This window comes from Durio zibethinus, chromosome 10, assembly GCF_047325235.1.
Source record: "Durio zibethinus cultivar Kanyao isolate XHJ-2024 chromosome 10, ASM4732523v1, whole genome shotgun sequence".
NCBI classification, from domain to species: Eukaryota; Viridiplantae; Streptophyta; class Magnoliopsida; order Malvales; family Malvaceae; genus Durio; species Durio zibethinus.
In genome coordinates this window covers 20,418,302-20,444,163 of record NC_143171.1, presented here as the reverse complement: position 1 = coordinate 20,444,163, position 25,862 = coordinate 20,418,302, and the positions used below count along the sequence as shown (strand labels likewise).

At 26.1% G+C, this 25,862-nt stretch overlaps 1 protein-coding gene across 3 annotated transcripts; it reads left to right on the top strand.

The window, feature by feature from the left end:
* Nucleotides 1-48: 48 nt before the first annotated feature.
* On the top strand, nt 49-22,156 carry LOC111292555 (putative galacturonosyltransferase 15). 3 transcript variants are annotated; one of them, XM_022884993.2, is made up of 8 exons: nt 49-99; nt 243-312; nt 411-743; nt 1,213-1,256; nt 17,596-17,757; nt 20,149-20,730; nt 20,834-21,136; nt 21,586-22,156. In XM_022884993.2, the coding sequence occupies exons 3-8, from the start codon at nt 497-499 to the stop codon at nt 21,871-21,873; spliced, it is 1,626 nt and encodes a 541-aa protein (XP_022740728.2). In that variant the 5' UTR covers nt 49-99; nt 243-312; nt 411-496; the 3' UTR covers nt 21,874-22,156. The 3 variants fall into 3 exon arrangements, with proteins under 3 accessions (XP_022740728.2, XP_022740727.2, XP_022740729.2); XM_022884992.2 differs by lacking the exon at nt 49-99 and having other exon boundaries at nt 105-312; XM_022884994.2 differs by lacking the exon at nt 49-99 and having other exon boundaries at nt 172-312; nt 460-743.
* Nucleotides 22,157-25,862: the final 3,706 nt, after the last annotated feature.

Below are 25,862 nucleotides of genomic sequence, written 5' to 3'. Positions count from 1 at the left end.
ACAATGAAACGAAGCCCCATTCTGAAAACTACCACTAAAATAATCAGTCATACTGTCACGGTGTTACTCTGTTTATAATTCCAATCTATCAATCACTCCGTAATACTTCCCGCGGCTTTGAACGCGGCTTCAGTTTTGGCTTTTTGCTTTTCATTATTATATCTAATCGCAATCTTTTGCGCCCTTCCGAAAATCCAAAATACTTTTATTATTATTTATTAATTAATTTATTTTTGTTTTAGGAATCTGAAATTACAAGAATCAGCTCGTGACTGTTTTCACTTGTTAGTACAGTACACTACCAGTGCCAAGGTTAGTATAAATAATGCGTCCAATCCTTCTTTTTGGTTGCTTTGTCAAATTTTTTATCTTTTTTCTGAATTTAATTAAAAATCTTCATTCTTCTCAAGATTTCAATGCTAGTGTTCAGCAATGATTGAGTGGATCTTGTTTGCTTAGATGGAAGTGGGGAGAAAGTGGAGGGAAGTGACGGAATATGATGAAGTTCCACATATCAACAACAGGGATAAAGAGGGTTAAGATATCCAACTCGAGCGGAGGAGGAGGTAGTAAGGGAGCGACGGTAGCTGCAACAGGGGCCGCGGCGTTGCGTGGACGGTTATCAAGCCGGAAGCTATTGCTGGTGATGTTGGTTTTGGGGATCGCGTTGCCTTTTCTTTTCGTTAGAATTGCCTTCTTGGTTCTTGAATCTGCTTCTTTGTCTTCTTGTTCTTCTCCTATCGGTAATTTCCTATTATTTGCTCACTCCAAATTCGTTTCATGTAAAAATTAAAATAAAATAATTTATTTATTAATTAAAATTATTTATTAAAAGTTTATATTATTTAAATTATTAATATAATTTTAAGAATATAATAAAATATGTAAATTTAATTTTGTGAATTAAACATAATTTTTTTATTTAAAAAAATTGAATTATTTTACATTAAGAGAATAATAATTTTTTTTTATAATTCTATCATTTTAATTATATATAAATTAAATATAATATAAAATAATTATATTATTATTTTATTTAACATTTATACATAAAATATTATATTAATTATTACCTTTTATAGTAGAATTCACTCTGCCCCTCCTTTTAACCACCGAAATGTTAATGTGATAGGAAATTTCAAAGAGAAATAAGCTGAATCTTATTATATTTCACGTTAAAATTTTAATTGTTGATTTTAATGGCATTTGCAGAATGCATGGGATGGAGACTTTTCAGCGGGGCTGACACATCTCAGGTTAGTGTCATTAGTATCAAACTTTATAATGATCAATATGCCCTTTATCAATTACATTTTTCATTCTCATTTACTTTGGATTGAATTTTTTTAAAAATTTTGAGAAAATAGTAATAATGCAAAAAGCAAAGAAAATTGACGTAATCTGAATCAATAATGCTAGGTTGTATAAGCAACTTCTAGTTAGATCTAATAATTTTAAACATAATATGATAATACGATATAAAAATAATACAAAAAAATTATATATGAGTTTAATGTCATCGTGTTTTATATCTTAAATTTGTCGACATGATTAAGACATAATATTATTGGTGTCGTATTTGTGTCAAACAATAATAAAACTTTTAAGACACGATACTATTTAAAACATAAAAAAATTTAAAAAACTATTTTAATTTTTTTTAAAAATAAATTAATAATTGTATTTATTATATCATTTTGATGTTTAAATTAATTTTTAATTTTTTTAAAATACTAATTTAAGTGATATTTTTGCTTAAATAAATGGATTAATCGCGTATATATTCGTGTTAATCGTAAAATGTTATTTGGGTAATTAATCGTATCTAATTGTGTTATTTATATATAATTATGTTAATCGTGTCGTATTATTTGAGTATAAATTAATTTTAATTGTATTAATTATATCGTATCGTGTATAATACATATATTAAACATGTCGTATTCGTATTTAAATTATTCATGTTATTTAAGTATTTATGTTGTGTTCATATTAAAATTATTCATTTTGTGTTTAAAATCGTGTTTTATATAAAATATAACATGATAACACGAATTGTCAGATTTACTTCAAATGATAGATTGCCAAGTGTATAATGGAGGCAAGATTGGAATTTGGTGGGCTTTGTGGTTTCTAGCATTGGGGAACATTTTGTTGTCATTGTCTATACATTCTGATAAATAGAAAGTCCTACAGCAGTGTATGGGTTGCTTGTTTAGCTATGGCTTATTGCCTCCTTATAAACAATTGGTGACTCTGGAATCTTCAAAATTAAAAAAATAAAAAAGAACACAAATCCAATTTTTAAAAATTGGACAATGGGACAAAGAACTATAAATTTTGCCTTTTTTTTTTTTTTTGTCGTTTCTAGCCCATTGCCTGACAAGCACCCTAATTAATCTATATTTTCTTGAACACGAACCAAATTTTGTCTATGTTTAATTTTTGGATAAAATTCAAATCTTAGTCATCAATTTGCAAAATTATGCCAAAAATATGTCGAAGTTTTATGGTGACACATTACCTCTTCTTATTTTGGTGGCACAAGTTGCTCTATACCCACTTCGTGATTTTCAGAATTGGCTTTTTACATTTCCGATTTATCAATTTCATCTTCTTAAGAGGGTATCCAATTATTCATTTAATCTTGCATAAAGGAGGGGGATACATTAAATAGTGATATGTACTTTTATAGGAGACAATATTACGGTTTGATCCAAGATCTTAACTTCAAGTTACCATCTCTTAAATATTTTTTTTCTTTTTGGTATGATAGGAAATATTTTAATTTAAAATCATATTTGGTGTATAGGGTGATGAATAAGATAGGATAATAATCATCATATATTATATTTAGTTTTTATCTAAAGAAAGTGATAAAATTATAAAGAAAATTAATTATCCTTTTAATATAAAATGATTTAATTTTTTTGAAGTGAAGAGAATTATTTTTAATTTATGAGATTGAACGTACATGTACTATTAATAATTTAAATTATGTAAACTTTGAAGAAGGATAATTTGATCAATAAATAAATTATCATATCTTAATCTTTATATATATCAAACATAATATAAAATGACATTATTTAATTTAATCCTATTTATAATACCTTTTTATCTTATCTTACCATAATTTTGTATACCGAACACATTCAAAACTTACTATATATCTATTCAAATTTCATTTTATTTGTCATTTTCTTTTTCATACACCATGAAATATTGCGATTTGATTTTAACAACATCTATATTCAAATTTCATTCCACTCTTGCTACTAGTTTTTTGGTGAAACCACTCTTGCTACTTGAATTAGGTTTAATATATATATATATATATATATATAGAGAGAGAGAGAGAGAGAGAGAGAGATATATATATATATATATATATTAAATTGCTTCTACAACACTTGGATTTAAGACTTCAATGACTTGAAGTTTGAATTTTATACTATTAAAATGTTTTATGTTTCTAATCAACTAAAACAATTAAGAGGTTTTATATATATTTATATATAATATAATATACGAATTTTAGATACGTGCATGATATGCGTTTAATTCTTATCTCTAAAATTCATCTTAATAAATAATTTTTTGATATAATAATAATAATAATAATAATAATAATTTTGATTTTGATATAAGTAAAATTAAATAACTCTTGATATACTTTTGATAAATTATAACAATTTAATTTCTATTTTTTATATTACAAATAAAATTTGCTAACTTTTGATATAATTTTGATTTTATAACCTTTGATAAAATTTTGGTAATCTTCGATACAATTTTGGTAACTTTTGATATTAGTTTGATTACTTGTGATATAATTTTAGTAGCCATTGATAAATTTTTATAATTTTTAATAAAATTTTGGTAACCTCTTGATGTAATTTTAGTAATCTTTTGATCACTTATGACGTACTTTTAGTAATTATTGATAAAATTTATGTTATCATATATTTAACAATGAATTCCAGCAAGAAAACGATTTTTGAATTTTAGTATGAGATAATTTTCTTTTTATATAATAACTTTATTATTTTATTTAAATTATAATTTTTTCACTAATTTTTTTATTTAATAGATTAATGGTAAATTTATCCTAGCCTTCCAGGATAAAATTTGTAGCTTTGTTTTTGGTAGTAATGAAAATTCAATTCTAGACAACTTTAAGTATAAAAAATCTATCAATGATTAATAATTATGTTATCATTAATTTAATATTATTTTATTAGTGATTAATTGTTAAGTTATTAATGATATACTACTAAATTATCAATAATTTATTATTAAATTAGCATTAAAGTACTACTAAACTATGAATGATTTATTAATAAATTATTGATGATTTATTATTAAGTTACTGATGATTTATTATAAGTTATAACTAATTTATTATTAATTTATCGATATTTTATTATAAAGTTATCAATGATTAACTAATTTATTACAAAATTATCATCGATTTACAATTAATTATTGATTTACTATTAAGTTATTAATAATTTATATTTAAATTATCAATAAATTACTATTATGTTATTATGCACTTACTACTATGTGATCACTTATTTACTACTATTATGTTATTAGGCATTTGATTTACTATTAAATTATTATTAATTTACTATTAAATTATCATTAATTTATTATTAAGATATTGGTAATTAACTATTAAGTTATTTTTTTTTTTTGTTAACCTATCATTAATTGACTAATATGTTATGCATTTACAATTATAAAATATAGAATTTAAAAATTAATATATGAGATAATTTTTTTATATAATAACATTATTATTTTATTCAAATTTAGAATTTTTTACTTATTTTTTTATTAAATAGGTTCATTGTAGGTTTATTCTAACTCCAAAATAAAAGTATTGATTTCATTTTTGCTAATAACTAAAATTTAATCCTTGACAACTTCAAGTATAAAAAAAAGTTATCAATTATTGGTAATTAAGTTATTGATGATTTATTATCAAGTTATTAATAATATACTACTAAATTATTAATGATTTACTACTAATTTACGAGTGATTTTCTATGAAGTTATTAGTAATTGCCATTAAGTTATTAATGATTTCTATTAAATTGTTGTTGATTTACCCTTAAGTTGTTGATGATTTATTATAAATTTATAATTAATTTACTACTAATTATTGATGATTTACTAAAAATTATCAATAATTAACTAATTTCTTATTAAATTAGCACTGATTTACAATTAAGTTATTAATAATTTACTATTAAGTTATTAGTAATTTACTATTAAATTATTAATTTGTTACTAAATTATCAATGATTTATTATTATATTTTTATATATTTACTACTTGACTTTTTATTATTTACTACAAAATTATCACTAATTTATTACTAAATTATCTATGATTAACTATCACATTATTATTGATTTATATTAAATAATGCATTATTTACTATTAAATTATAAATTATTTAGCATTAAATTATCATTAATTTACAACTAAGTTATTTATGATTTACTACTATCAGTTAATTACTATTAAGTTGAAATTGATTTACTAATAAATTATTGCTAATTTATTATTAAGTTATAGTTGATTTATTACCAAGTTATCAATAATTAACTATTAAGTTATTAATTATTTTTTGTTAAGTTATCTTTGATTTAGCATTATGTTATTATGCATTTACAATTATATTATAATTGTTTTACTATTAAGGTATTATGCATTTATTATATTATTACTGATTTACTAAAAAGTTATCAATTATTAACTATTAAATTATCATTAATCTACAATTAAGTTATCACTAATTTATTATTAAGTTATCGGTAATTATTATTAAATTATACTGATTACATTTAAATTTTTAATTATTAATTGCTAAATTATGAATTATCTACTACTATGTTATTATTGATTTGTGTATATATAAAAAAAAGGTGACCATAACGTATGTTAGATGATGTAATTTGTATAGTAGAGAAAGTAATAAAAAGTTTAAATGTAAACAACTTGAGAGACATGAGCAAATGATCTTAATTTATTATTCATAGTTTAACACGTAATAATAAGTGAAAATTATAATTTTTTATACTAATGCAATAATCAAAACTAAATTATACAATATATATTAAGTTAATCTTTTTAAGATATTCTTCAACTTTTTTAGTTCATGTTAAAATAGTATATATTAAGATAAGTTTTATTAATAATTTGATTGAATCATTAGTGTATGTATTTTCACATCTGTTAGCGAAGTATAATTGCATAAAAAAATTAAAAATTTTGAAGTATTTTGTTAGCAATGAAAGTAATAAACTTTGTTATATGTTTCAATTTTTAAGCATTTAATTTTAGCCAAAAATTTTGTTATATATATATATATGATAAAAGTAACGAGAACAAATTTATTAAATAAAATTATATATATGATAAAAGTAATGAGAACAAATTTATTAAATAAAATTTATAAAAATTAAACAAATAACAATTTTAAAAATATTAAATTCACAATAATTACTTTTATATTCTTTAGAAAAAAAAATTCTATTACTTAACAAAAAGATGATATATATATTTAATTGTTACTTCATTCTTATTACCATTATTCAAAATAACTTTTTTTATTTTTTTTGTTTGAGACTTTTTTGATATTTTGATGCCAATCTATATCTCTATTTCAAAGAGTAAAAAAATTATAAAGGGTTATAAAAACCCAAATAATATTTAATTTTATTTGATTTTCCTAAATGAGTATGAATTATGGTATATTTTTCAAATAAAATCGTTGAAATATTTTTCTCAATCCATATAGTAGTAACTTGATCAACAAATGAATGATTATAAACTCATTGATTTAAATTAACATTTATACTATATGAATTTCTAAATAATCAAAAGAAGATATATCTTTTATTCTTTGTAAGATTTGGGCGTAACGATTTTCTTCTAGAATTATCATTAGTATTTCAATCACTTTCACTCTTAAATTTTTATTTTGTTGTGTTCTCATTTTATTTTAAAGTTTATTATTGATGTCATAAAAAGTATAGTTAAAATAATATGGATTAATCAACTTAAATTTAAAATAATTCTAAAGTCAAATTAAGTATAAATAAAGTTTAACTCATTTTACATTTTAATTTAATTAAAAATAATATAATACACATAATTATAAAGAGGAACTAACTTGATTTGATTTTAATTGCTTTTAAGAAGTTAACAACTTAATAGTTATTTAAAGCTCAAAATAGTTGAATATAACCAAAATTCAAATTGAAATAGTAACCCAATTAGAATATAATATTTCTTATTCATCTTTATATAATAATTTAAAAATTCCTTATTTAAATTTTTTCCCTTCATCTTCAGTGTTTTTTTTTTTTAACTATTTTTGAGGTTTAATTAATTAATTTTAAGAGTATTTTTAAAGAAAAATTGTAATTATAAGTAATTGAATATATTTATTTTTATTTTGATTTGTGACAATTTAAATTCAGCTTTTTAAACAAAAAGAGCATGCAGTAATTATTTAGTTAAATTTGCTTAGATATAAAAGTGAATAATATAATACACTATAAATAGAAATAGATGATAAAACTTGATTCAATTTAATTGGTCACTGATTATAAGTTTAAACTCCAACTTGAAATTATGAATAGTCAAAATTCAAAATAATTAAAATATTAAATAGATAATTAAATAATGATTTATAAAATAAATTTTGCTAAGTAATATTGTGAATCACTTTTAAGTTTAGTTCAATTATAATTTATATTAATATTTTTATATTAAATGTAATAGTGATATTTAATTTGATGAATTTTAATTTTTTTGAACAAATATTACCTAAAATAACAACTTTAAAAATTTTGATACAATAGTAAACAATCTTCAACTGATATAAAAAAGAAAATGAAAGAGTATACAATGTTTCTCTTAATAAAAGAATTTTATATTAATTCTAAAAAAAAAGTAAAATCAATATAGTTTTATATTTTTATTGAAATATCATATAGCACTAAATTTTTTTATCATAATGAAAAAGAGTTGTGCATCACTAATCAATTTTTTGTTTCATTTTTCTACTTAAGATAATTTTCCATTAGTGTTTCTATCAATTAAATGAAATTATACTTTCTACCAATTGAAAGCTTAATTTTTCTTTTATTTAAAAAATTTATTATATATAAAATTTTATTATATAAAATATTAAAATACATAATTTAAAAATAAAAATAAAATAAAATAAATTGCTAATCTTGGTACTTATCATATTTTTTAAGAAAATTTCAATTCTCAAAAGAATAAACTTGTTATCTAATATTTATAAAATTTATAATGATTTCATTTTTATCATTAATAACATAAACTTTCACGAATGAACATAACTTTGGCATAAATGCATCAAAAAAATAGTTTCAATGAATTTTTTCACACTTTAAAATAATTAATCAAAAACAATTAATTTTACTTCACTTGATAATTATGTACATAAAATAATTCACGTTAGGTCGTTCAATCATTTGAATGACCAAAAAAAGCAAATAATTTAATATAATTGAGAAATATTAAATAATCTTGAGGTATAAATTAATTATATTAATATTTTTATATTAAATGTAATAGCAATAATTAATTTGATGAGTTTTAATTTTTTTAAAACAAATATTGCCTAATATGACAACTTTAAAAATTTTGATACAATAGTAAACAATATTTAACTGATATAAAAAATAAAAATGAAAGAGTATACAATGTTTCTCTTAATAAATAAGTTTTATATTAATCCTAAAAAAATTTAAAATCAATGTATTCTCGTATTTTTATTGAAATATCATATAACACTAAATTTTGTTATCATATGAAAAAGATAGAGTTGTGTATAACTAATGAATCTTTTTTCTCATTTTTTTACTTAAAATAATTTTCAATTGGTGCTTCCATCAATTAAATGAAATTATACTTTCTACCAATTGAAAGTTTAAATTTTTTTATTTGAAAAAGTTTATTATATATAAAATTTTATTATATAAAATATTAAAATATATAATTTTAAAAATTGAAATAAATTAAATTAAATTTCTAATCTTGGTACTTGTCATATTTTTTGAAGAAAATTTCAATTTTTAGAATAACAAACTTATTATGTAATACTTATAGAATTTATAATGATTTCATTTTCAGCATTAATAATATAAATTTTCACGAATGAGCGTAATTTTGGCATAAATGCATAAAAAAATAATTTTAGTGAATTTTTTCGTACTTTAAAAGAATTAATAAAAAATAATTAATTTTAGTTCACTTGATAATTATATACTTAGAATAATTCACATTGGATCATTCAATCATTTGAATGATCAAAAAAAGCAAACAATTTAATACAATTGAGAAAAATTTAATAATTTTGATGTATAAATTAATCATACATATATGTATATTGAGATAAAAGTTAAAAGAAAATTAAATCAATTATTGCTTCAATCAAGGTAAACAATTCTTATAGTAATTTGACTGGACCTAATCTTAAGTTATTAGTAACTTCACTACCTCCTAAATCATTTAATTTTACAGGTGAAAAGTCTAATTAAAATGTTCAATGAATCATGTAGTGCTAATTGTTAGTGAAAGATGTGCAATTAATTTGTATTTGATTTGATATTAATTTTTGTTTGTGGGAAAAATAATTATAAAATTTGAAAAAAATACAAAAGAGAAACTAATTATAGAGGTCAAACTAAACTGAAAGAATGATATATTAAAGAATTATTTTAATGGACTAAATAGATTTAATTATGTTATCAATAATCAAATTAAATGATTAATTCACAAAACATATAAATAATAAAATCATTCGCCTACATATATAGTTAACAAATCTATTAAAACAAAAAAAAATGAAAGGCAAAAAATTAAAAAAAAAATTCTTCAATAACTAAATGACGATTACTTGAATGAATTTATTTATCAACATAAACTATATATACAATTATTTTTACAACAAATGAAAAACAAATTTTCTATAATTGTTTTAGTTTTATGCACACTAAGTTTTAATATTGTTCTATTTGTATTTTTATTTTATGTGAAAAATCATTTTAATTATAAAAAAGAGTCTAATAATAAAAATCATTTAAATTAAAATTTATAAAAAAAAACTAATAGTATTTAATCAATCACTTTTAATATTTTTGAAATTAAAATTTTGTTAAGGTAATTTTAATCAATCATTTTTAGCACTTTTTTAGTCTAATTATAAAAAAAAGTCTAATAATAAAAAATGCATTTAAATTAAAATTTATAAAAAAATTACTAAAAATATTTTCATCAACCACTTTTAAATTTTTTGAATTAAAAATTAAAAATTTAAGTTAAAATTTCACATAAAATTTATTTTTAATTTTAGTTAATTTAAATTAAACTTAAATTAATTAGTAAAAGTTATATATTTAAGGATAAATTTATTAATTTCAAATTCATAAAAATATTTAGGCTGATCACTTTTAATACTTTGAAATTCACACTTTTATATATAAATAATATATATTAGAAAGCATATCTTTAAAGGTTGTTAGTAAGCAATTTTTTAACACATGTTTAACAAGTGTCTAATGTGTCATGGTTATTAAATATATATGTCACTCCATGACATGTATAAACTTAGGTATCTGAGCTTACCGCTAACAGACATGTAAGAGTGAATGTGTCTAAAAAACATTGAATTACTACCAACATAAAATAGCTTATATAAAGAAAATGAAAAGTGATTGAATTATAGTTCTATTGTCCAAAATTTCTACTTGCAACTCTATAAAAATCAGGTTATCTTTTCATTACTTTAATGTTTTCTTTTGTATACTTTCTTTTATGCCCACATATTTGTTAAGAATGTATAGGTATGCGTAGAACATTGGGTTGCATTGTCATATTTTTATTCATTCTTTTTTACTAAGCATTTTGGTTTTTTCAAAAGACAATGAGTTTTTATTGTTTTATTCATCAAAGAGAACCCTTTTAAGTTGAGAAGAGTGGACTGCATTTTTTTTAGAAAAGAGAGTAAGTTGTTGTAAAAAAAAATATATAAGTAAACTAGAAAAGAAAATGAGAGAATTAGGAAGGAGAATGAGAGAGTTGTTAGTTTATAAGTGGTTGAAAAGAGGTCATTGTTTGAGTTAAAATTTTCTTAATACATTCACGATTCATTGTTTTACATTTTGAATGGTAAAGATTAAGTTGAGAGTTCTCTACAAATAGATCCAGAATATATTTGTTGAATCATGTATTTGTTAAGCTCCATGGTTACATTAAACCCGATATTAAGCTCTATAATAGTCATTCAATTGAATATATCTTGAAAATCACTTAAGTGTTCTATAATAGATCATCCATCCTTGTACTTAGAGTTGCAAACTTCTCAACAAGCATAATTTTATTCATCATTATTTTTCTCTCATACAATGCTGTTAATTTTTCTCAAATAGTATGGACATTTGTCTCATGCATTATATGATAGAACACACTGATATTGGCCGATTTTTTAATTATCCAGTGTGTTTCCACCTAGCTTCTTCCAGCTTTTGTATTTCATTTTTGTTGGTTTAATTTAATTACCTAATACTAATTTATATAAATCGTTGTAGTGTAAATGATTTTCCATCATTCGTTTCCAAATTAAGTAATTGTGGAATATTTATCAACCTTCATGATCTTAAGTAGAATTTATTGAGTTGCTAGAATATTTTATCGAGAGTTGCTACGATATCTCTATCTTGGGTTGCTACCGTACCTTTATCTCAGGTTGCTACAATACCGAGGTCTTGAAAATAACCTGACTTCGATATCACTTGTAGAGTTTCAAGTGACAAATAGATATATATCACAATAAATCCACAACAAATAGAAAGCAAATTCACAGGCCAATAATAACAATCAACAATGCAGAAAAATGAAGCACACCAACATATACTTTAAAAAACCTTATAATGTAGAGGAAAAAAATTACAAGCCATAAGAAAAATCCTCCATTATCAATTAATGGGTGTACAAAAGCTATACGATAATTAGAAAAAAAATTGAAGAAACCTCACAACCAAGTGACTCAACAAATACCTTTTAGATCTATTCGTAGAGTGCTCCAAACTAGTTTCAATTTTCCCTTTATGCCTTTGCATACCTAACAAAAATAAGTCTTATACAAAAAAAAAAAAAAAAAACTTTGTGATAGCGGCACAAGAAATTTGATTATTTTATGGTGAGTCAAAGCTATAAGAGAACAAAAGCGAGTTTGTATGTCAGAAAATTCCTAGATGGTAATTTCATTATATTCTTGTTATATGTTGATGATATGTTAATCATGGGAAAAGATTTTAGTATGGTTCTAAGTTGAAAGAGCAATTGTCTAAGTCTTTTGATATGAAGAAATTAGGTGCAACAAAGTATATTCTCGGTATGGATATTATCCAAGATACTCGGTATGGATATTATCCAAGATAAGAGAGTTAGAAAGCTGTAGTTGTCACAGAAAAAATATGTTGAATAGGTACTTGGTAGATTCAACTTGCAACATATTAAATCATTTAGTACTCTTCTTGCTAACCATTTTCTTTTGAGTAAAAAATCTTGTCCGGTGATTAAGGAAGAGTAGTTGGCTATGTCTAATATTTATTATTCCTCTATAGTCATTTCTTTGATGTAGCTTATGGTTTGCATACTACTTGACATTGCTAATGTAGTTGGTGTAGTAAGCTGATTTATTTTTAATTCGAAAAAAGGTTCACTAAAAAGTGATTAAATGAATCTTCAAATATTTAAGGGACATCTAAAAAAAGTGCTTGAGTTATGGAATTACACAACTAGTTCTAGAAGGGTTTACTAGTATTAACATAGTAGGTAATCTTGATGGTAAAAAATCTACTTTAGTGTATTTATTTATTTTTGTGGAAGGAGTTATATCTTGGTAGCCTAAATTGCAAAAGTGTGTTACCTTGTTGACTAAAGATGTTGAGTATATTGTAGCAACCAAAACAGATAAAGAAATGCTTTGGATGAAATGTTTTTTTTTTTTTTAATTGGGATTGAATCATAAAGAGTATGTGGTGTTTTGCAATAGCTAAAGTATTTTAGATATGAGTAAGAATACCATTTACCATGCTAGAAAAAAGTACATTGATGTTAGATATCACTCATTACGTTTGATGATTGAGGAGCAACAAATGCAGTTGAAAAAGGTCCATACTGATGAAAAAGTGTTGATATGTTAACTAAGATACTTTGTACACATAAATTTCAAGTTAAAAATTAAACTTGAAAAATTGGAGACAAATAATGTTTTTATTTATTAGACTTATAGAGTACAATCTTTGAAAATTCTTAAAATAAAGAAAAATCCTTTTATTCTTTTCTTCAAAAGAAATTCGCTTCAAGGGTCTTGATGAGTCGATCTTGAATTGAATAAATTTGATCTTCATTTCAATGGTTTTTGATGACTTGATTTTAAATTAAAAAAATTGTACTTTACTTCACGGGTCTTTGATGATTTAATCTTGAATTGTAGAAATTTAAATTTCATTTTAAAGGTATTTGATGACTTGATCTTGAATTGAAGAAATATGGACTTTATGTCATGGGTCTTGATGACTTGTTCTTGAATTGAAGAAGTTTAGACTTTAATTCAAAGGTCTTGATGACTTGTTCTTGAATTGAAGAAGTTTGGACTTCACTTTAAGGGTTTAAATGACTTATTCTTTAATTTAAGAAGTTTGATCCAAATTTTCAGAAGACTTGAAATCTTGGATTTTGGTCCTAATTTAGGGATTCTTGAATCTTGATCCTAATTTAAGGATTATTGGAATTTGGTATCAATTTAGGGATTCTTGGATCCTAGTCCTAAATTAGTGATTTTTTTTTATCTTCGTTCCAAATTAGGGATTCTTGGATCATAGTCTCAAATTAGGGATTCTTAGATCTTCAAACTTGATCTTCAAATTTTCCTTCTTGGATTTGTTCTTTTGGAATTCTGGAGAGATTGTTCTTTAGATATTTATTATTGACATGTATGAGCTTTGGAGACTTTGATTCTTTAGATCTTGTCTTCCTCATTAGATTTTCGATCTTTATTACCCGAGAATTATCTTTTTGATTTTCAAATCTTCGTTCTCCAAGAATTGTTTTCTTGACCTTAAGATATTCATTCCTCAAGAATTATCATGGTTTTATTTTCTTTCTCAAGAATTGTGTCAAATGGAATAGAAGAGCTTTTTATTTACAGTGCCAGATGATGTTGGGTGAGATAAAAGATGATAAATCATGAATGAAATTTAATTGGATGACCTAAAACAATTCTTGAAATTTGATTGGTCAAAAGTTGAATTTATTTCAAATTTATTTTAATTTAATTAATAGATAAATTAGATGATTCATAGATAAATTTTAATTGGCCACGTTAGGAGTCATTGAGTTTTGATTGGCCAGATCAAGTGTATTAATCTTCAATTGTTATATTTAATTAATCATAAAATTAATTAATGATGTTATTATTACAAATGGCAATAATTTGTCACTTGAAAATTCTTTAATTAATTATTTAAAAGAAATTTCTTTAGACATGTGGCAACTTGTGATTGGATAAAATTTTCTCTTTCTACCCATCCTAGGGAAAAGATCTAGTTATATAGTAACTTGGACAGATTCATTAGCTAATGTAAGTTCCAAATAAGATTGCTATTGTGATCAATCTACTCCTAATGGAGAGGAAAAATCTCACCTTTTAAACTAGTATTTGTGGTTAAGAAAGTTGAAAATCACCTAACAGTTTTAAGTCCTATAAGTTTTTCTTCAGTTTGCAAACTAGGTGTTCAAACTAGCTACTAATCTCACTACCATTTGAATGGAACCCATCTTCACAAATAGAGAGAAGCTCTTATCAAAATTAAAGTTGGATTTATGACAAAAACTTTTCACCACCAATTGAGCTTTATACCTTAGTAACTTGTCATCATTTATTTTTAAACTTGAACACCAATTTATTTTACAACGACCTTTTGCTTTTTTTAAGCTCAACAAGATCATGTGTGTCATTTTTCTGCAATGACTCCATTTTTTCTTCTTTTATCTAGTTCTTTCTCCCTCTTATTTAAAACTCTTCTTAAAACTGATTGCATTTGACTTGTCATGTTGACTGACTTGTATCTCTAAGTTCTATATCTGGTTCATTTCCACCATTTATGACTCCTCTAGGTGGAACTATTGCCATTGTCTAATCATAACACTCAACAGTTACTTATGTAGTGTGCTCATTCTTTTCAAAGTTTACTATGGTTTCTTGTTCATGGAAGACCGTATCTTTGTTTTTGACAATCTTTTTTTCATTAGATCTCATAGTATGTAGCCAAATTCCTCATTATCATATCGGGCAAATACACATGATATGCCTTTATTATCAAGCTTTGATCTTTGCTTTTTCAGCATATACATGAATGCTTGATACCTTTGAGTGAGAATATGAAGCATTTTTTTCTGTCCATACTCTTTTTGAAATGTTAAAGCCCGAAGGAATTGATGATGATATGTTAATCAAATAGCAGACTGTGTTAATTGCTTCACCCCAAAATAGATTTAGTAATTTTGCCATCTTCATTATACATCCAAAATTTTCTACAATGGTGTGGTTCATTCTTTTGACTATACCATTGTACTACGATGTTTCAAGTTTTGTCATCTCATTTCAATCTCATACTTTGAAATTTAGTCTTTAAAGTTTTTGGATGTATATTTTTCATCATTTTTAGTCTAAATATACTTCAAGGATAACTCTATCATTCTTTTCATCATGACATGAAATTTATGAAAATACTTACATCTAACTTTTGCTTTTCAACATATACATCGAGGGGTTATAATGGTTCGAATTGAATTCAGTTCAGTTTTTTTGGATAATATATAATATTATGAATTTTTAAAATTTGATCCAAATTTAAATTAATTTTTTTTTTAAAACCAATTCAATCCGAACCGAATTTTATAGGCTCAGTTCACCGGTTTTTGAAATTTAATTTTTTTGTTTTTTATATTATTTTTATATAATTTTTTTATATATTTAAATAAATATTTAAATATAAAATAATTATTTTTATTTTATAAAAAATTATAAATATATAAAAACTAATAAAAATATATAATTTAGTGTAATTTAGTTTTTTTTTTTTTTCGAACGAAATCCAATCCAAATCTAATATATATATATATATATATATATTTAATATTCAAACTTAATTCAATCAAATAATAAAAAAGATGATTTGAAACCAAATCAAACATTACAATTTTAAATTGGTTTTCGGTTTTCTCAATTTTTTCTCAACCCTATATATTCCCAAGTCTTGTGCAAAGCTTCATTAATAAAAATAACTAAGTATCCACTATCACCTATTGGCTTAACGTCAAAAGGATTGATTCTCAAGTGACAAACATAATAATGCAGAATTAATATATCACACTATAAACTCACAACAATCAAATTGTAAATTCACTAATCAATAATAATAATAAACAATGTGAAAAAAATAAAAAACATCACGATATACATGAAAAAGCTTTCCAGTGTAAAAGTTAAAACCAGAACCATCGACCTCTTCCACAACTGATATGCAAAAACCCTAACAATTTCTACTTTCACACATCGGCCATGAGGGAGCGCTTCTTTGCCCGATGCATGGAGAGGTGCCAGTAACCTGAACTTTGATACCAGTGTTAACTGAATTTAAGCGTTTTCAACTTCAAAAACTAGTTCAAGAGGTGAAGCTTTTTCTTGCATTTATAAAGTGATCATCAGCTCCTTCCAACAATATTTGCATACCTTAAGAATGAAACAGTGGGGACGTTGTAGCAAAGGGAATATATGTTATAACTCAAATAAAAAATATATTAGAAAAAGAAACCAAATGTTCAAATGATGGGTACCATTTTTATTTTTAAAAACGAACAGTGGTGGGTTACAGTTTCTCTGTTTTACCTTTGTTTTTTCGCCCTTGTTTCAACTAGATTTCTATGTACAGTTGGCACTCAAACCAAAAGATATACTAAGTACTTTCATTAAAAATAATTCTGATTATAAATCTAGGACCTCTCATAGAGTTTGAGATACACACATTTAGAAAAATCTACAAGGGGCCCGAAACAGGGTGGCATTTTGGTCAAGAACCAAAAAATTTTGGAAACAATAAAATTGCTATTAATAGAACGTGGAGAAGCACATATGGGAGACCGGGACTGGGAGGAACTGTCGGTATTTCACTTCCATTAGTGGTCCTGCTATCATCATCATCATGTTATTATACTCATCCACTTGGACGAGAATTTTTCCACTATGTTCTCAATGAAAACTAGCAAAAGGATAGAACTTTTTCTTGGTTTAAAAGAAGTCAAGAGGAGTCCTGGAATCTGCTCATATTGTTGATGTAACAACGTTGTTATCACCTTTAGTCATCATATATGTCAGCACGGTTTGGTGAAATCAACGGTTTGAAAGGCATATAATTGATAATATCTGATTTAGTTGTATGGTTTTATCATGATCGTGCATGTACTGTAAAGAAACTCAGAGAAGAACTTACGCGGGCACTAACGGAGGTAAAAGATGACAACATTGTTGAAGGGCGAATAGAGGGTTCATTGGAGTCATTCAATGAGCGTGTGAAGGAGATGACATCAAAACAACAAGACATCAAGGCCTTTGCTTTCAAGACAAAGGCTATGGTAATTTACTCCTGTTCAATTTATAATTGTCTTTATATACGTGCATTTTCTTTTCTGCTTTTTCAGTCATTAGTATCAATTTATGACTTAATTTTTTTATTTCTCAAGAAACTGTGGCTCAATTCCGCTAACACAATGTTTCTAAAGAATAATTTATTATTTTGTGGTATAAAGCTGTAGTAGTATATTAACTCCAACATCCTAAGTAGTGATTTGAGTTTGCATTATGCTCTTTATCTTCATTTTTAATTGATAAGAACCAAAGGTAGGCTTACTTCACACTCTACCTTAGTAATTAAAAATATGAGGAATTTTTGTTTTTACATTATAGAATCTAGACTTTAATCACTTGCTACATGATTATGTCTTATATGACTTTCGTAGTAAATATCACACTATAAATTAAAATAGAGAATGGAAGAGGAAAAATGAAAAGAATGTTCAAAAGATTGAACTGTTAGCCTTCTTCAAGAGAGAGGGGAAGGAAAAGGACAAATCTAGCCAATTAGAATTACGAGTTCAACTCGTCTAGAAAATTTTCAAAGGAAACTACCATTATAATGTGAGACCAAATTCAAATATCATTTTGTTACTAGGTATATGGGGAATGGGTACCTTGTGACATAAAATGGATGAAACATGAGAGAGGGCATTGGGACTAAGCAATTGAGACACAGGTAAAGTAGGGAAAAAGGGGAAGAGAAAAAAGCATACGCCTTACCCATACTTTACGATAGGACACTAGGGCATCATATGCCCCACAATTTTCAATGGATGTAATTAAATTGTTAGATTGGCTTGTTGGAAATGAAGGTTTAGAGCGACTTCATTAATTTTATAAGAGCCAAAATCTTGTTTGATCAACTAAAATTTATATAATTTCAGAAATCAGTGGAATTTTTTTAATTACCAAGATGATTATAGTTTCATTTTTCATAAAATAAAAAATCTAGTTCATGTACTTTCAAAAGGATTCCTGGCGATACATTAGGTTTATAACTCCGGACTAATTAAATTAGATGTCTTTACAGTCTGAAAATTACTTATGATATATGCTTCCATGTGGACAAAGATGGTGGGTTGTGCTTGGTTTGGCCGTTTGCCATTTTATCTTGACCTATGTCTTTATTGGTTGTTTGCCCGATCCAAACAGTAAGACGTCTTTTGTCATCGGATAACATTTTGGGGTTCCACCAGATATTATATCTCATTCAATGACATAATTTTTACTGATCATACTACCTTGCCAAGCCATTGGTATCAATCGTTCTTTTAAGTGTTGTCCAAGTAGCATACGAGCTTTGGTCTTACGCTCCTGTTAGCACAAAGTTTGATGTCTCTTCCTACCAGTGATTCACTGGTTTCGCTGCAAAAACTAACTATATAGGATTAATATATCACGGTAAAGGAACATGGACAGGGTTCTTGCTATATAGGTATATTCTCAAAGGAACGATGGTCTCATGTGCTTTGGTTTTTTCTTTTTTAGGGTTAATTACCCTGTTAGTTTCTTAATTATGGTCACGATTTTTAAATTGTCATTAAACTATTAAAATTTTTAATATAATCACAAAAATTTGAGTTAGTGTTTTTTTTCACCTAACCGTTAGTATCTAATGATATGTTGAATGTTACATCAGCTGTCAAGTGTCATATGATATTATCATGTTAGTAAAATTTATCTTTTTCCAAAATTTAGTGTCACATAACATTAGGTAAAGTGATAATGACATATGACACCTAATAACCAACATAGTATTGTCATGTCAATATGTTGTCACAGACTAATGGTTAGATGACAAAAAAAGTTTACTAATAGTTTATTAACTAACTTAAAAAATTTAATAGTTAGATGATCATTTTAAAAACATGTCCATAGTTGATCAATGGTGTACTTTATCCTTCCTTTACATCATTAAATTAGTGTAAATATTGTTGTTGAATTTTTCTTGTTCCTCTGAAATGCCAAATTTTTAGAAATAGTTTTGACAGGAATTTCTCCTTTCATTCTTTTGAATCATGACGAAGATGCCAAGGGTTCTTCTTTGATTTTTGTGTTTGGAATAAATTTTTATTTTCTTACATATATATATATGTGTATATATATATATATATATATATTCCTGGTTTGATGTTACTCACTAAACCTTGTTTGTGGGTGTGTTTACAGATTTTCTTGTAGTTTGTATTTGATTGTATGTGCTTATGTATGTATACGGAATCAATAAGTGACATAAGAAACTGCTATGTAGAATGAATGGAAACAGCTGAAATGAGGTTTCATTGATAAATTATATATTTTGAGTCATTTGTTCAAATGTAACTTACAATGTGTGCATCCATTTCAACATTCCTCTAATAAATCAAAGTACTTTCATATTTTATTTCCAGCTATTAGGTATGCAGCAGAAGGTCCAGTCAGCAAAGAAGCGTGAGTTAATGTACTGGTATTTAGCTTCACGGGTTGTCCCAAAGAGTTTACATTGCCTATGCCTGAAATTGGCAGAAGAGTATACCGTAAACGCAATGGCCCGCTCATGTTTACCTCCACCTGAACAAGTTTCACGTCTTGCTGACAAATCCTTTCACCATGTTGTGCTTCTGACGGACAATGTCCTGGCTGCCTCTGTTGTCATATCCTCTACAATTGAAAATGCAGCAAATCCTGAAAAATTGGTTTTTCACATAGTAACAGACAAGAAAACTTACACCCCAATGCATGCATGGTTTGCAATAAATTCTCTCAAATCAGCAGCAGTGGAAGTTAAGGGATTACATCAATATGATTGGTCACTGGAGGTGAATGTTGGAGTTAAGCAGATGTTGGAAATTCATCGCTTGATTTGGAGTCATTACTACAATAATCTGAAAGAAGAAGACTTTGAATATGAAGGAGAGTATACAAATTGTTTGGAGGCTTTAAGCCCTAGCTGCCTCTCCCTTATGAATCATCTTCGCATTTATATCCCTGAAGTAATTACTCTAAAAATTGCATAGAATTTTCTGATAACTGAATTGTTCTGAACCTTAAATTTCAGTGGACTTTGACATGTTCTAACTTTCATGGGTTACACAGCTGTTTCCAGATCTCAACAAGATAGTATTCTTGGACGATGATGTTGTAGTTCAACATGACATATCATCTTTGTGGACAATGGATCTCAATGGGAAAGTTGTTGGTGCAGTTGTTGACTCATGGTGTGGGGGCAACTGTTGTCCAGGAAGGAAATACAAGGACTACTTGAATTTTTCACACCCAATAATTTCATCCAACCTCGACCAAGATCGTTGTGCATGGCTTTCTGGTATGAATGTCTTCGATCTTGAAGCTTGGAGGAGGACCAACATCACAACTTCTTATCATAAATGGTTGAAAATTGTAAGTAAATTGTTGTGGCTGATGAGCTATTTGCCGATTAATCTTGCTTTAATGTCCATTTTATTGCAACCCAAACATCACCTAAATTGAGTGCATAAGGCAGTTTCTATCAGCGTTCGTTTGTTTCTGGAACTAGTAAAGTGTAAATTAAGGGGAATTAAACTTTATTTATTTATAAACTTCAGGGTAATACAATTTTCATACTGCATAATACAACGTACATGATACTGCTTGGAATCTCAGGTATGTCTATCAGTTCACATGTAGAACGCTTGTATCCTTGAAAAATTTAAACACGATTTCATGTAGATGGAGTCCCCTGACCCTAGTTGATGATTGGAAAAATAAAACTCTTTTTATTTTTTGGCTTTCATTGGTTCATAATGATCTTAATCGTAAAATCAAGTAATTCCTCTTTTTTTTCTTTTTTGTTATGTATCTTTTTACAGAGTCTAAAATCTGGGCTGACGCTATGGCAACCGGGAGTGCTTCCACCAACCTTACTTGCTTTTGAGGGTCATGTGCACCCTATTGATCCTTTATGGCAATTGGCGGGGTTAGGCTATCGATCCTTGTCGTCTGCTCATGGACAGATGCTGGAGGCTGCTGCTGTTTTGCATTTCACTGGCCCTGCAAAGCCATGGCTTGAGATTGGGTCTCCAGAAGTACGAAGCCTGTGGAATAGACATGTAAATTTCTCAAATAGCTTTATTCGGAAATGTAGAATTTTGGGGTAAGAGGACGAAGTTCTCTCACATTTACATACTCATTTCGGAACCAAAAATGGCATTAACAGTGTGGAACCAGAGGGAAGAAGGTTTTGCCTTCAGTCTCTGCTCATACTACCACACCGGTAATTTTCATGTCCGTAATAGAAATAGACGGAGGTAGTCCGTCATATACGGTATAGTAAGGATCTTCAAGCGTCAATAGATATAATGATTAGATCAATGTAGCTCTTGAAAAACAATGTAAATTACTCAAGTCAGTTAATTGAAATTACTTATCTCGATGGCAAAACTCTTTTTTTTTTTCCCAGTTTAGTTAAAGGGTGTTTTGCTTCACACTTTTTTTTTTAGCTGGGTTAGAACTCACGCTCACATGTCTTTCTTAAAGCCTCTCAACCGCTAGATCAAAAGGTAAAACACATTTTTGCTTCGCATTGAATTCATATCCCATTGCTATTTATGTATATCTATATCTCGATACTCTTGGTTTGATGCATGCTTTGGTTCTTTAACTTCTCGTTGAATGAAAGATTTAATATTTTTTCTGGCATGTGAATTTTTGAATTCTTTTTAAGTTGGTCCCCCAGAAAAGTCGTCTTTTTTTTTTTATCTTTTTTTGAATGATTGATTGGTAGAAATATTTCATTTCTACCAAATTTTGTTATATAAAAACAAATAATTAATAATTGAAAAAAAAACAGAAAATTAATGTTATTCCATTTACTTAACTGCATATAAATTAATAAAATGCTAGATGTGTAACATCTATATACAAAATAGTAAATTCAAAATAAAAATAAAAACATACAAATATATTCAGCCCAACTCAAAAAGGTTTACCCTAAGCTCATTTTACTAATATATAAATCTTTACAACTTTGAGATTTTTAGAATAAAAAAAGTTATCAAAAATTTTTTACTCAAAACTTAATCCGAAATTTAATTATACACCTTTTTAATAGCTTATTCATTTAGCTATTTTTTTTAGTCTAATTATCTGAAATTACCAAACTAAAATCAAAGTATCTTATTTATATGAGTGAAACTCCTTATATCTTTATAAAACTCTCGATGCAGATACAAGATAAATTCTCAATTCTTATACTTCACTCAACTTTCGATCTAAGACTAAGAGATTCAAGATAAATTTCAACAAATCTTCCCTTGATTTGAATCTCCAAATACTTCAACAATATCTGTAAAACTAACATGCTTGCCTTTCTTCTTATCTTTCATCATAGGAATCCCAATAACTGAGCTTCCATCAAACATGTACAAATAATTTTTGACCCTATTCCCTTGTAAAATCATATTACCATTCTTTTACATTTTGCATCAATTATTTTGTCTATAATATGTATATTCACAATAAGCTAACTCACCAAAAACAATCAAATTGTAGTTACAACTAGGCACATACCTTATATGACGAAGTGTCCTAATAACACCATTTTGAGATTTAAGGCAAACACTTCCAATGCTTTAAATTTATACATTTTCATTGTTGGCAACTATAATATCCACATACTTATTCTCTTCCAACTCCACTAAGCAATTCCTATCATTGCAAATATGGACTGTAGCAGTTGAATTTAAAATCTAACCTTCATCATCTTTCAAAGTTTAAGTTTTATCCACATAAATCATCAAAATGACATCATCATCATCAGACAAAATAATAGTAGTATCACTTTTTCTTTCAACTGATTTTTGTTAGTCATTCATCATTTTGAAAGCAGCCATATCCCTTCTTAACTTCTTGTAGTATATTTGGATATATTCCTTTTTACTACAATAATAAATTTTATATCATTGTAGTCTTTATCTCTTAACTTAGATCTCTCTCTTGATCAATCAATTCTCTTTTGAGTTCTTCTTCAATCATAACCCTTTACAACAAGTGCACTCACTCTAGGTGATGAGTTCTGTGTTCTCATAAACCTTTCGTTCTCATGCAATATAGCAGTCATATCATCCAATTTCAAGGCAGACCTACTCATCAATAAAGTCTAAACTAAAGGTCTATAAGACTTAGGCAAATATGACAACAAAATTAAAACATTTCTTTCATATTCTAACTCATCAACAGAAATAATCAACGATTGAGAAACTAACCTATTAAACTCATTCTGATAATTATGAAGACTTGTACCTTCTTTCATCCTTAGAGAATATAGATAATCTTCAAACATGATCTATTGGCCAATGACTTTGACGTATAAATACCTTTAAGCTTATCTCATAAACTCTTAAGAGTACTTTCAGTCAACACTCTATATTTTACTTTTAGAGCTAGTGCAAATTTAATAGTACTAACAGCTTTTTTTCTAATTCTATTTCAATTACTGTCAAATATTCCCTCAGACTTGTTACTCTTTTTTATAATGCTTGATCCAACTCTTATTGTACTAACAAATCTTGAATCATATTTTGTCATAACGTAAAATTACTCTTTCCATCAAATAAAGGAATCTCAAACTTAGGCATGGGCATAGGCATATTAAACATACATTCTTTAGATAATTTGAAATACTTGTATTATCTTCATGATTTCTTGGGCCTATTTCACCTCTTTTCATGTCTTGAACCTCGCTCTAATATTACTTGTTAGAACATTAACACATGTGCAACAATCACATACAAAATAGTAAGCTCAAAATAAAAATAAAAACATAAAAATATATTCAGCCCAACACAAAATGGCCTAATTAATTCACTAACAAATAAATTTTTATAACTATGAAACTTTTGAAATGAGAAAAGTCATAAAAAATTTTTTATTTAAAACTTAACTTAAAACCTAATTATGCCCTTTTAATAACCTATTCACTTAGCTATTTTTTAATATCTTTAAAATCAAAGTATCTTATTTATAAGGATGAAATTTCTTATACTTTTACTAAATTCTCGATGTGAGATATAAAATAAATTTTCAATTTTTATAACTTCATTCAACTTGAGATGTGAGATTAAAAGATTTAAGACAAATTTCAACAAATGATTACCTCTAATTAATTGACTCGAAAGTCAATTGGCTTGCCCCTAGAGATGTAATAGGTTTCTTTGTTTCTTGGCAATCTTCGCCGCCTTCCAAAAATAGCGAGGGGTTCCAGAGAACGCTATTCTTTGCTTTAATTTGGTCCATTTGGCTTCATTGAAATGATATTCTCTTCAAGACAAAGTTCCTTGATCTTATACAGCTTGCCAATGTTATTAAAGTTCGCCTTGCTCAATGGTGTCGAGCTAAATGACCCTCCTTTGTCGCCTTAGTCAATGATTTTTCCTTAACCCAGCTTCCATTTCCCCTACAACTTTTACTTCTATACCTCGTCCAATAGTATCCTGGGTTCGCCCTCCATTTGGTTAATGTTGATGGATTGACTACGGGAAAGCCTGCTGCTGTTGGTGTTGTGTTGCGAGATTCTTGAAATTTTTTTTTTCTAAAATCTTTTGGGGTGCAGGATTGCAACTTGGTAGAATTCATGACAATTAAGGAGGGTTTTGCTTTATTTTCGTCTTCTATTTGGGTAGCTCTAACAATATTATAGGTGAAAGTGATTTGAGCTAATATCCTTTTTGCTGACACCTCGCCCAATCGGGAGATGAAACTCATATCCAATCAAGTTGAAAATCTTAAATCTAGATTGAAAGGTATTTTTTTTTTTGGATTTATATTTAATACACTATCAACATATAAAAATTTTATACATTATTAATTAATATGATAATGTCACCTCATTAATGAGTAAATTTTTTTAAAAGTATTAATTTTTGTATTTTATTTTAAACGTTAATAATTGCTCATTAATAAGGTGACTTCATATGATTTACTAATGGTATATAAATCTGTATACTAACAATGTATGAAATATAAACTCTTCTTTTATTCATATTTTATAAGGCTAATTCAATTGCTGGTATGCTTGCCAAATTAGGGAATTATCGATTTAATGAACTTGTAACTTGATTGTAATTGATTTTGACCTTTTTGTTATCGT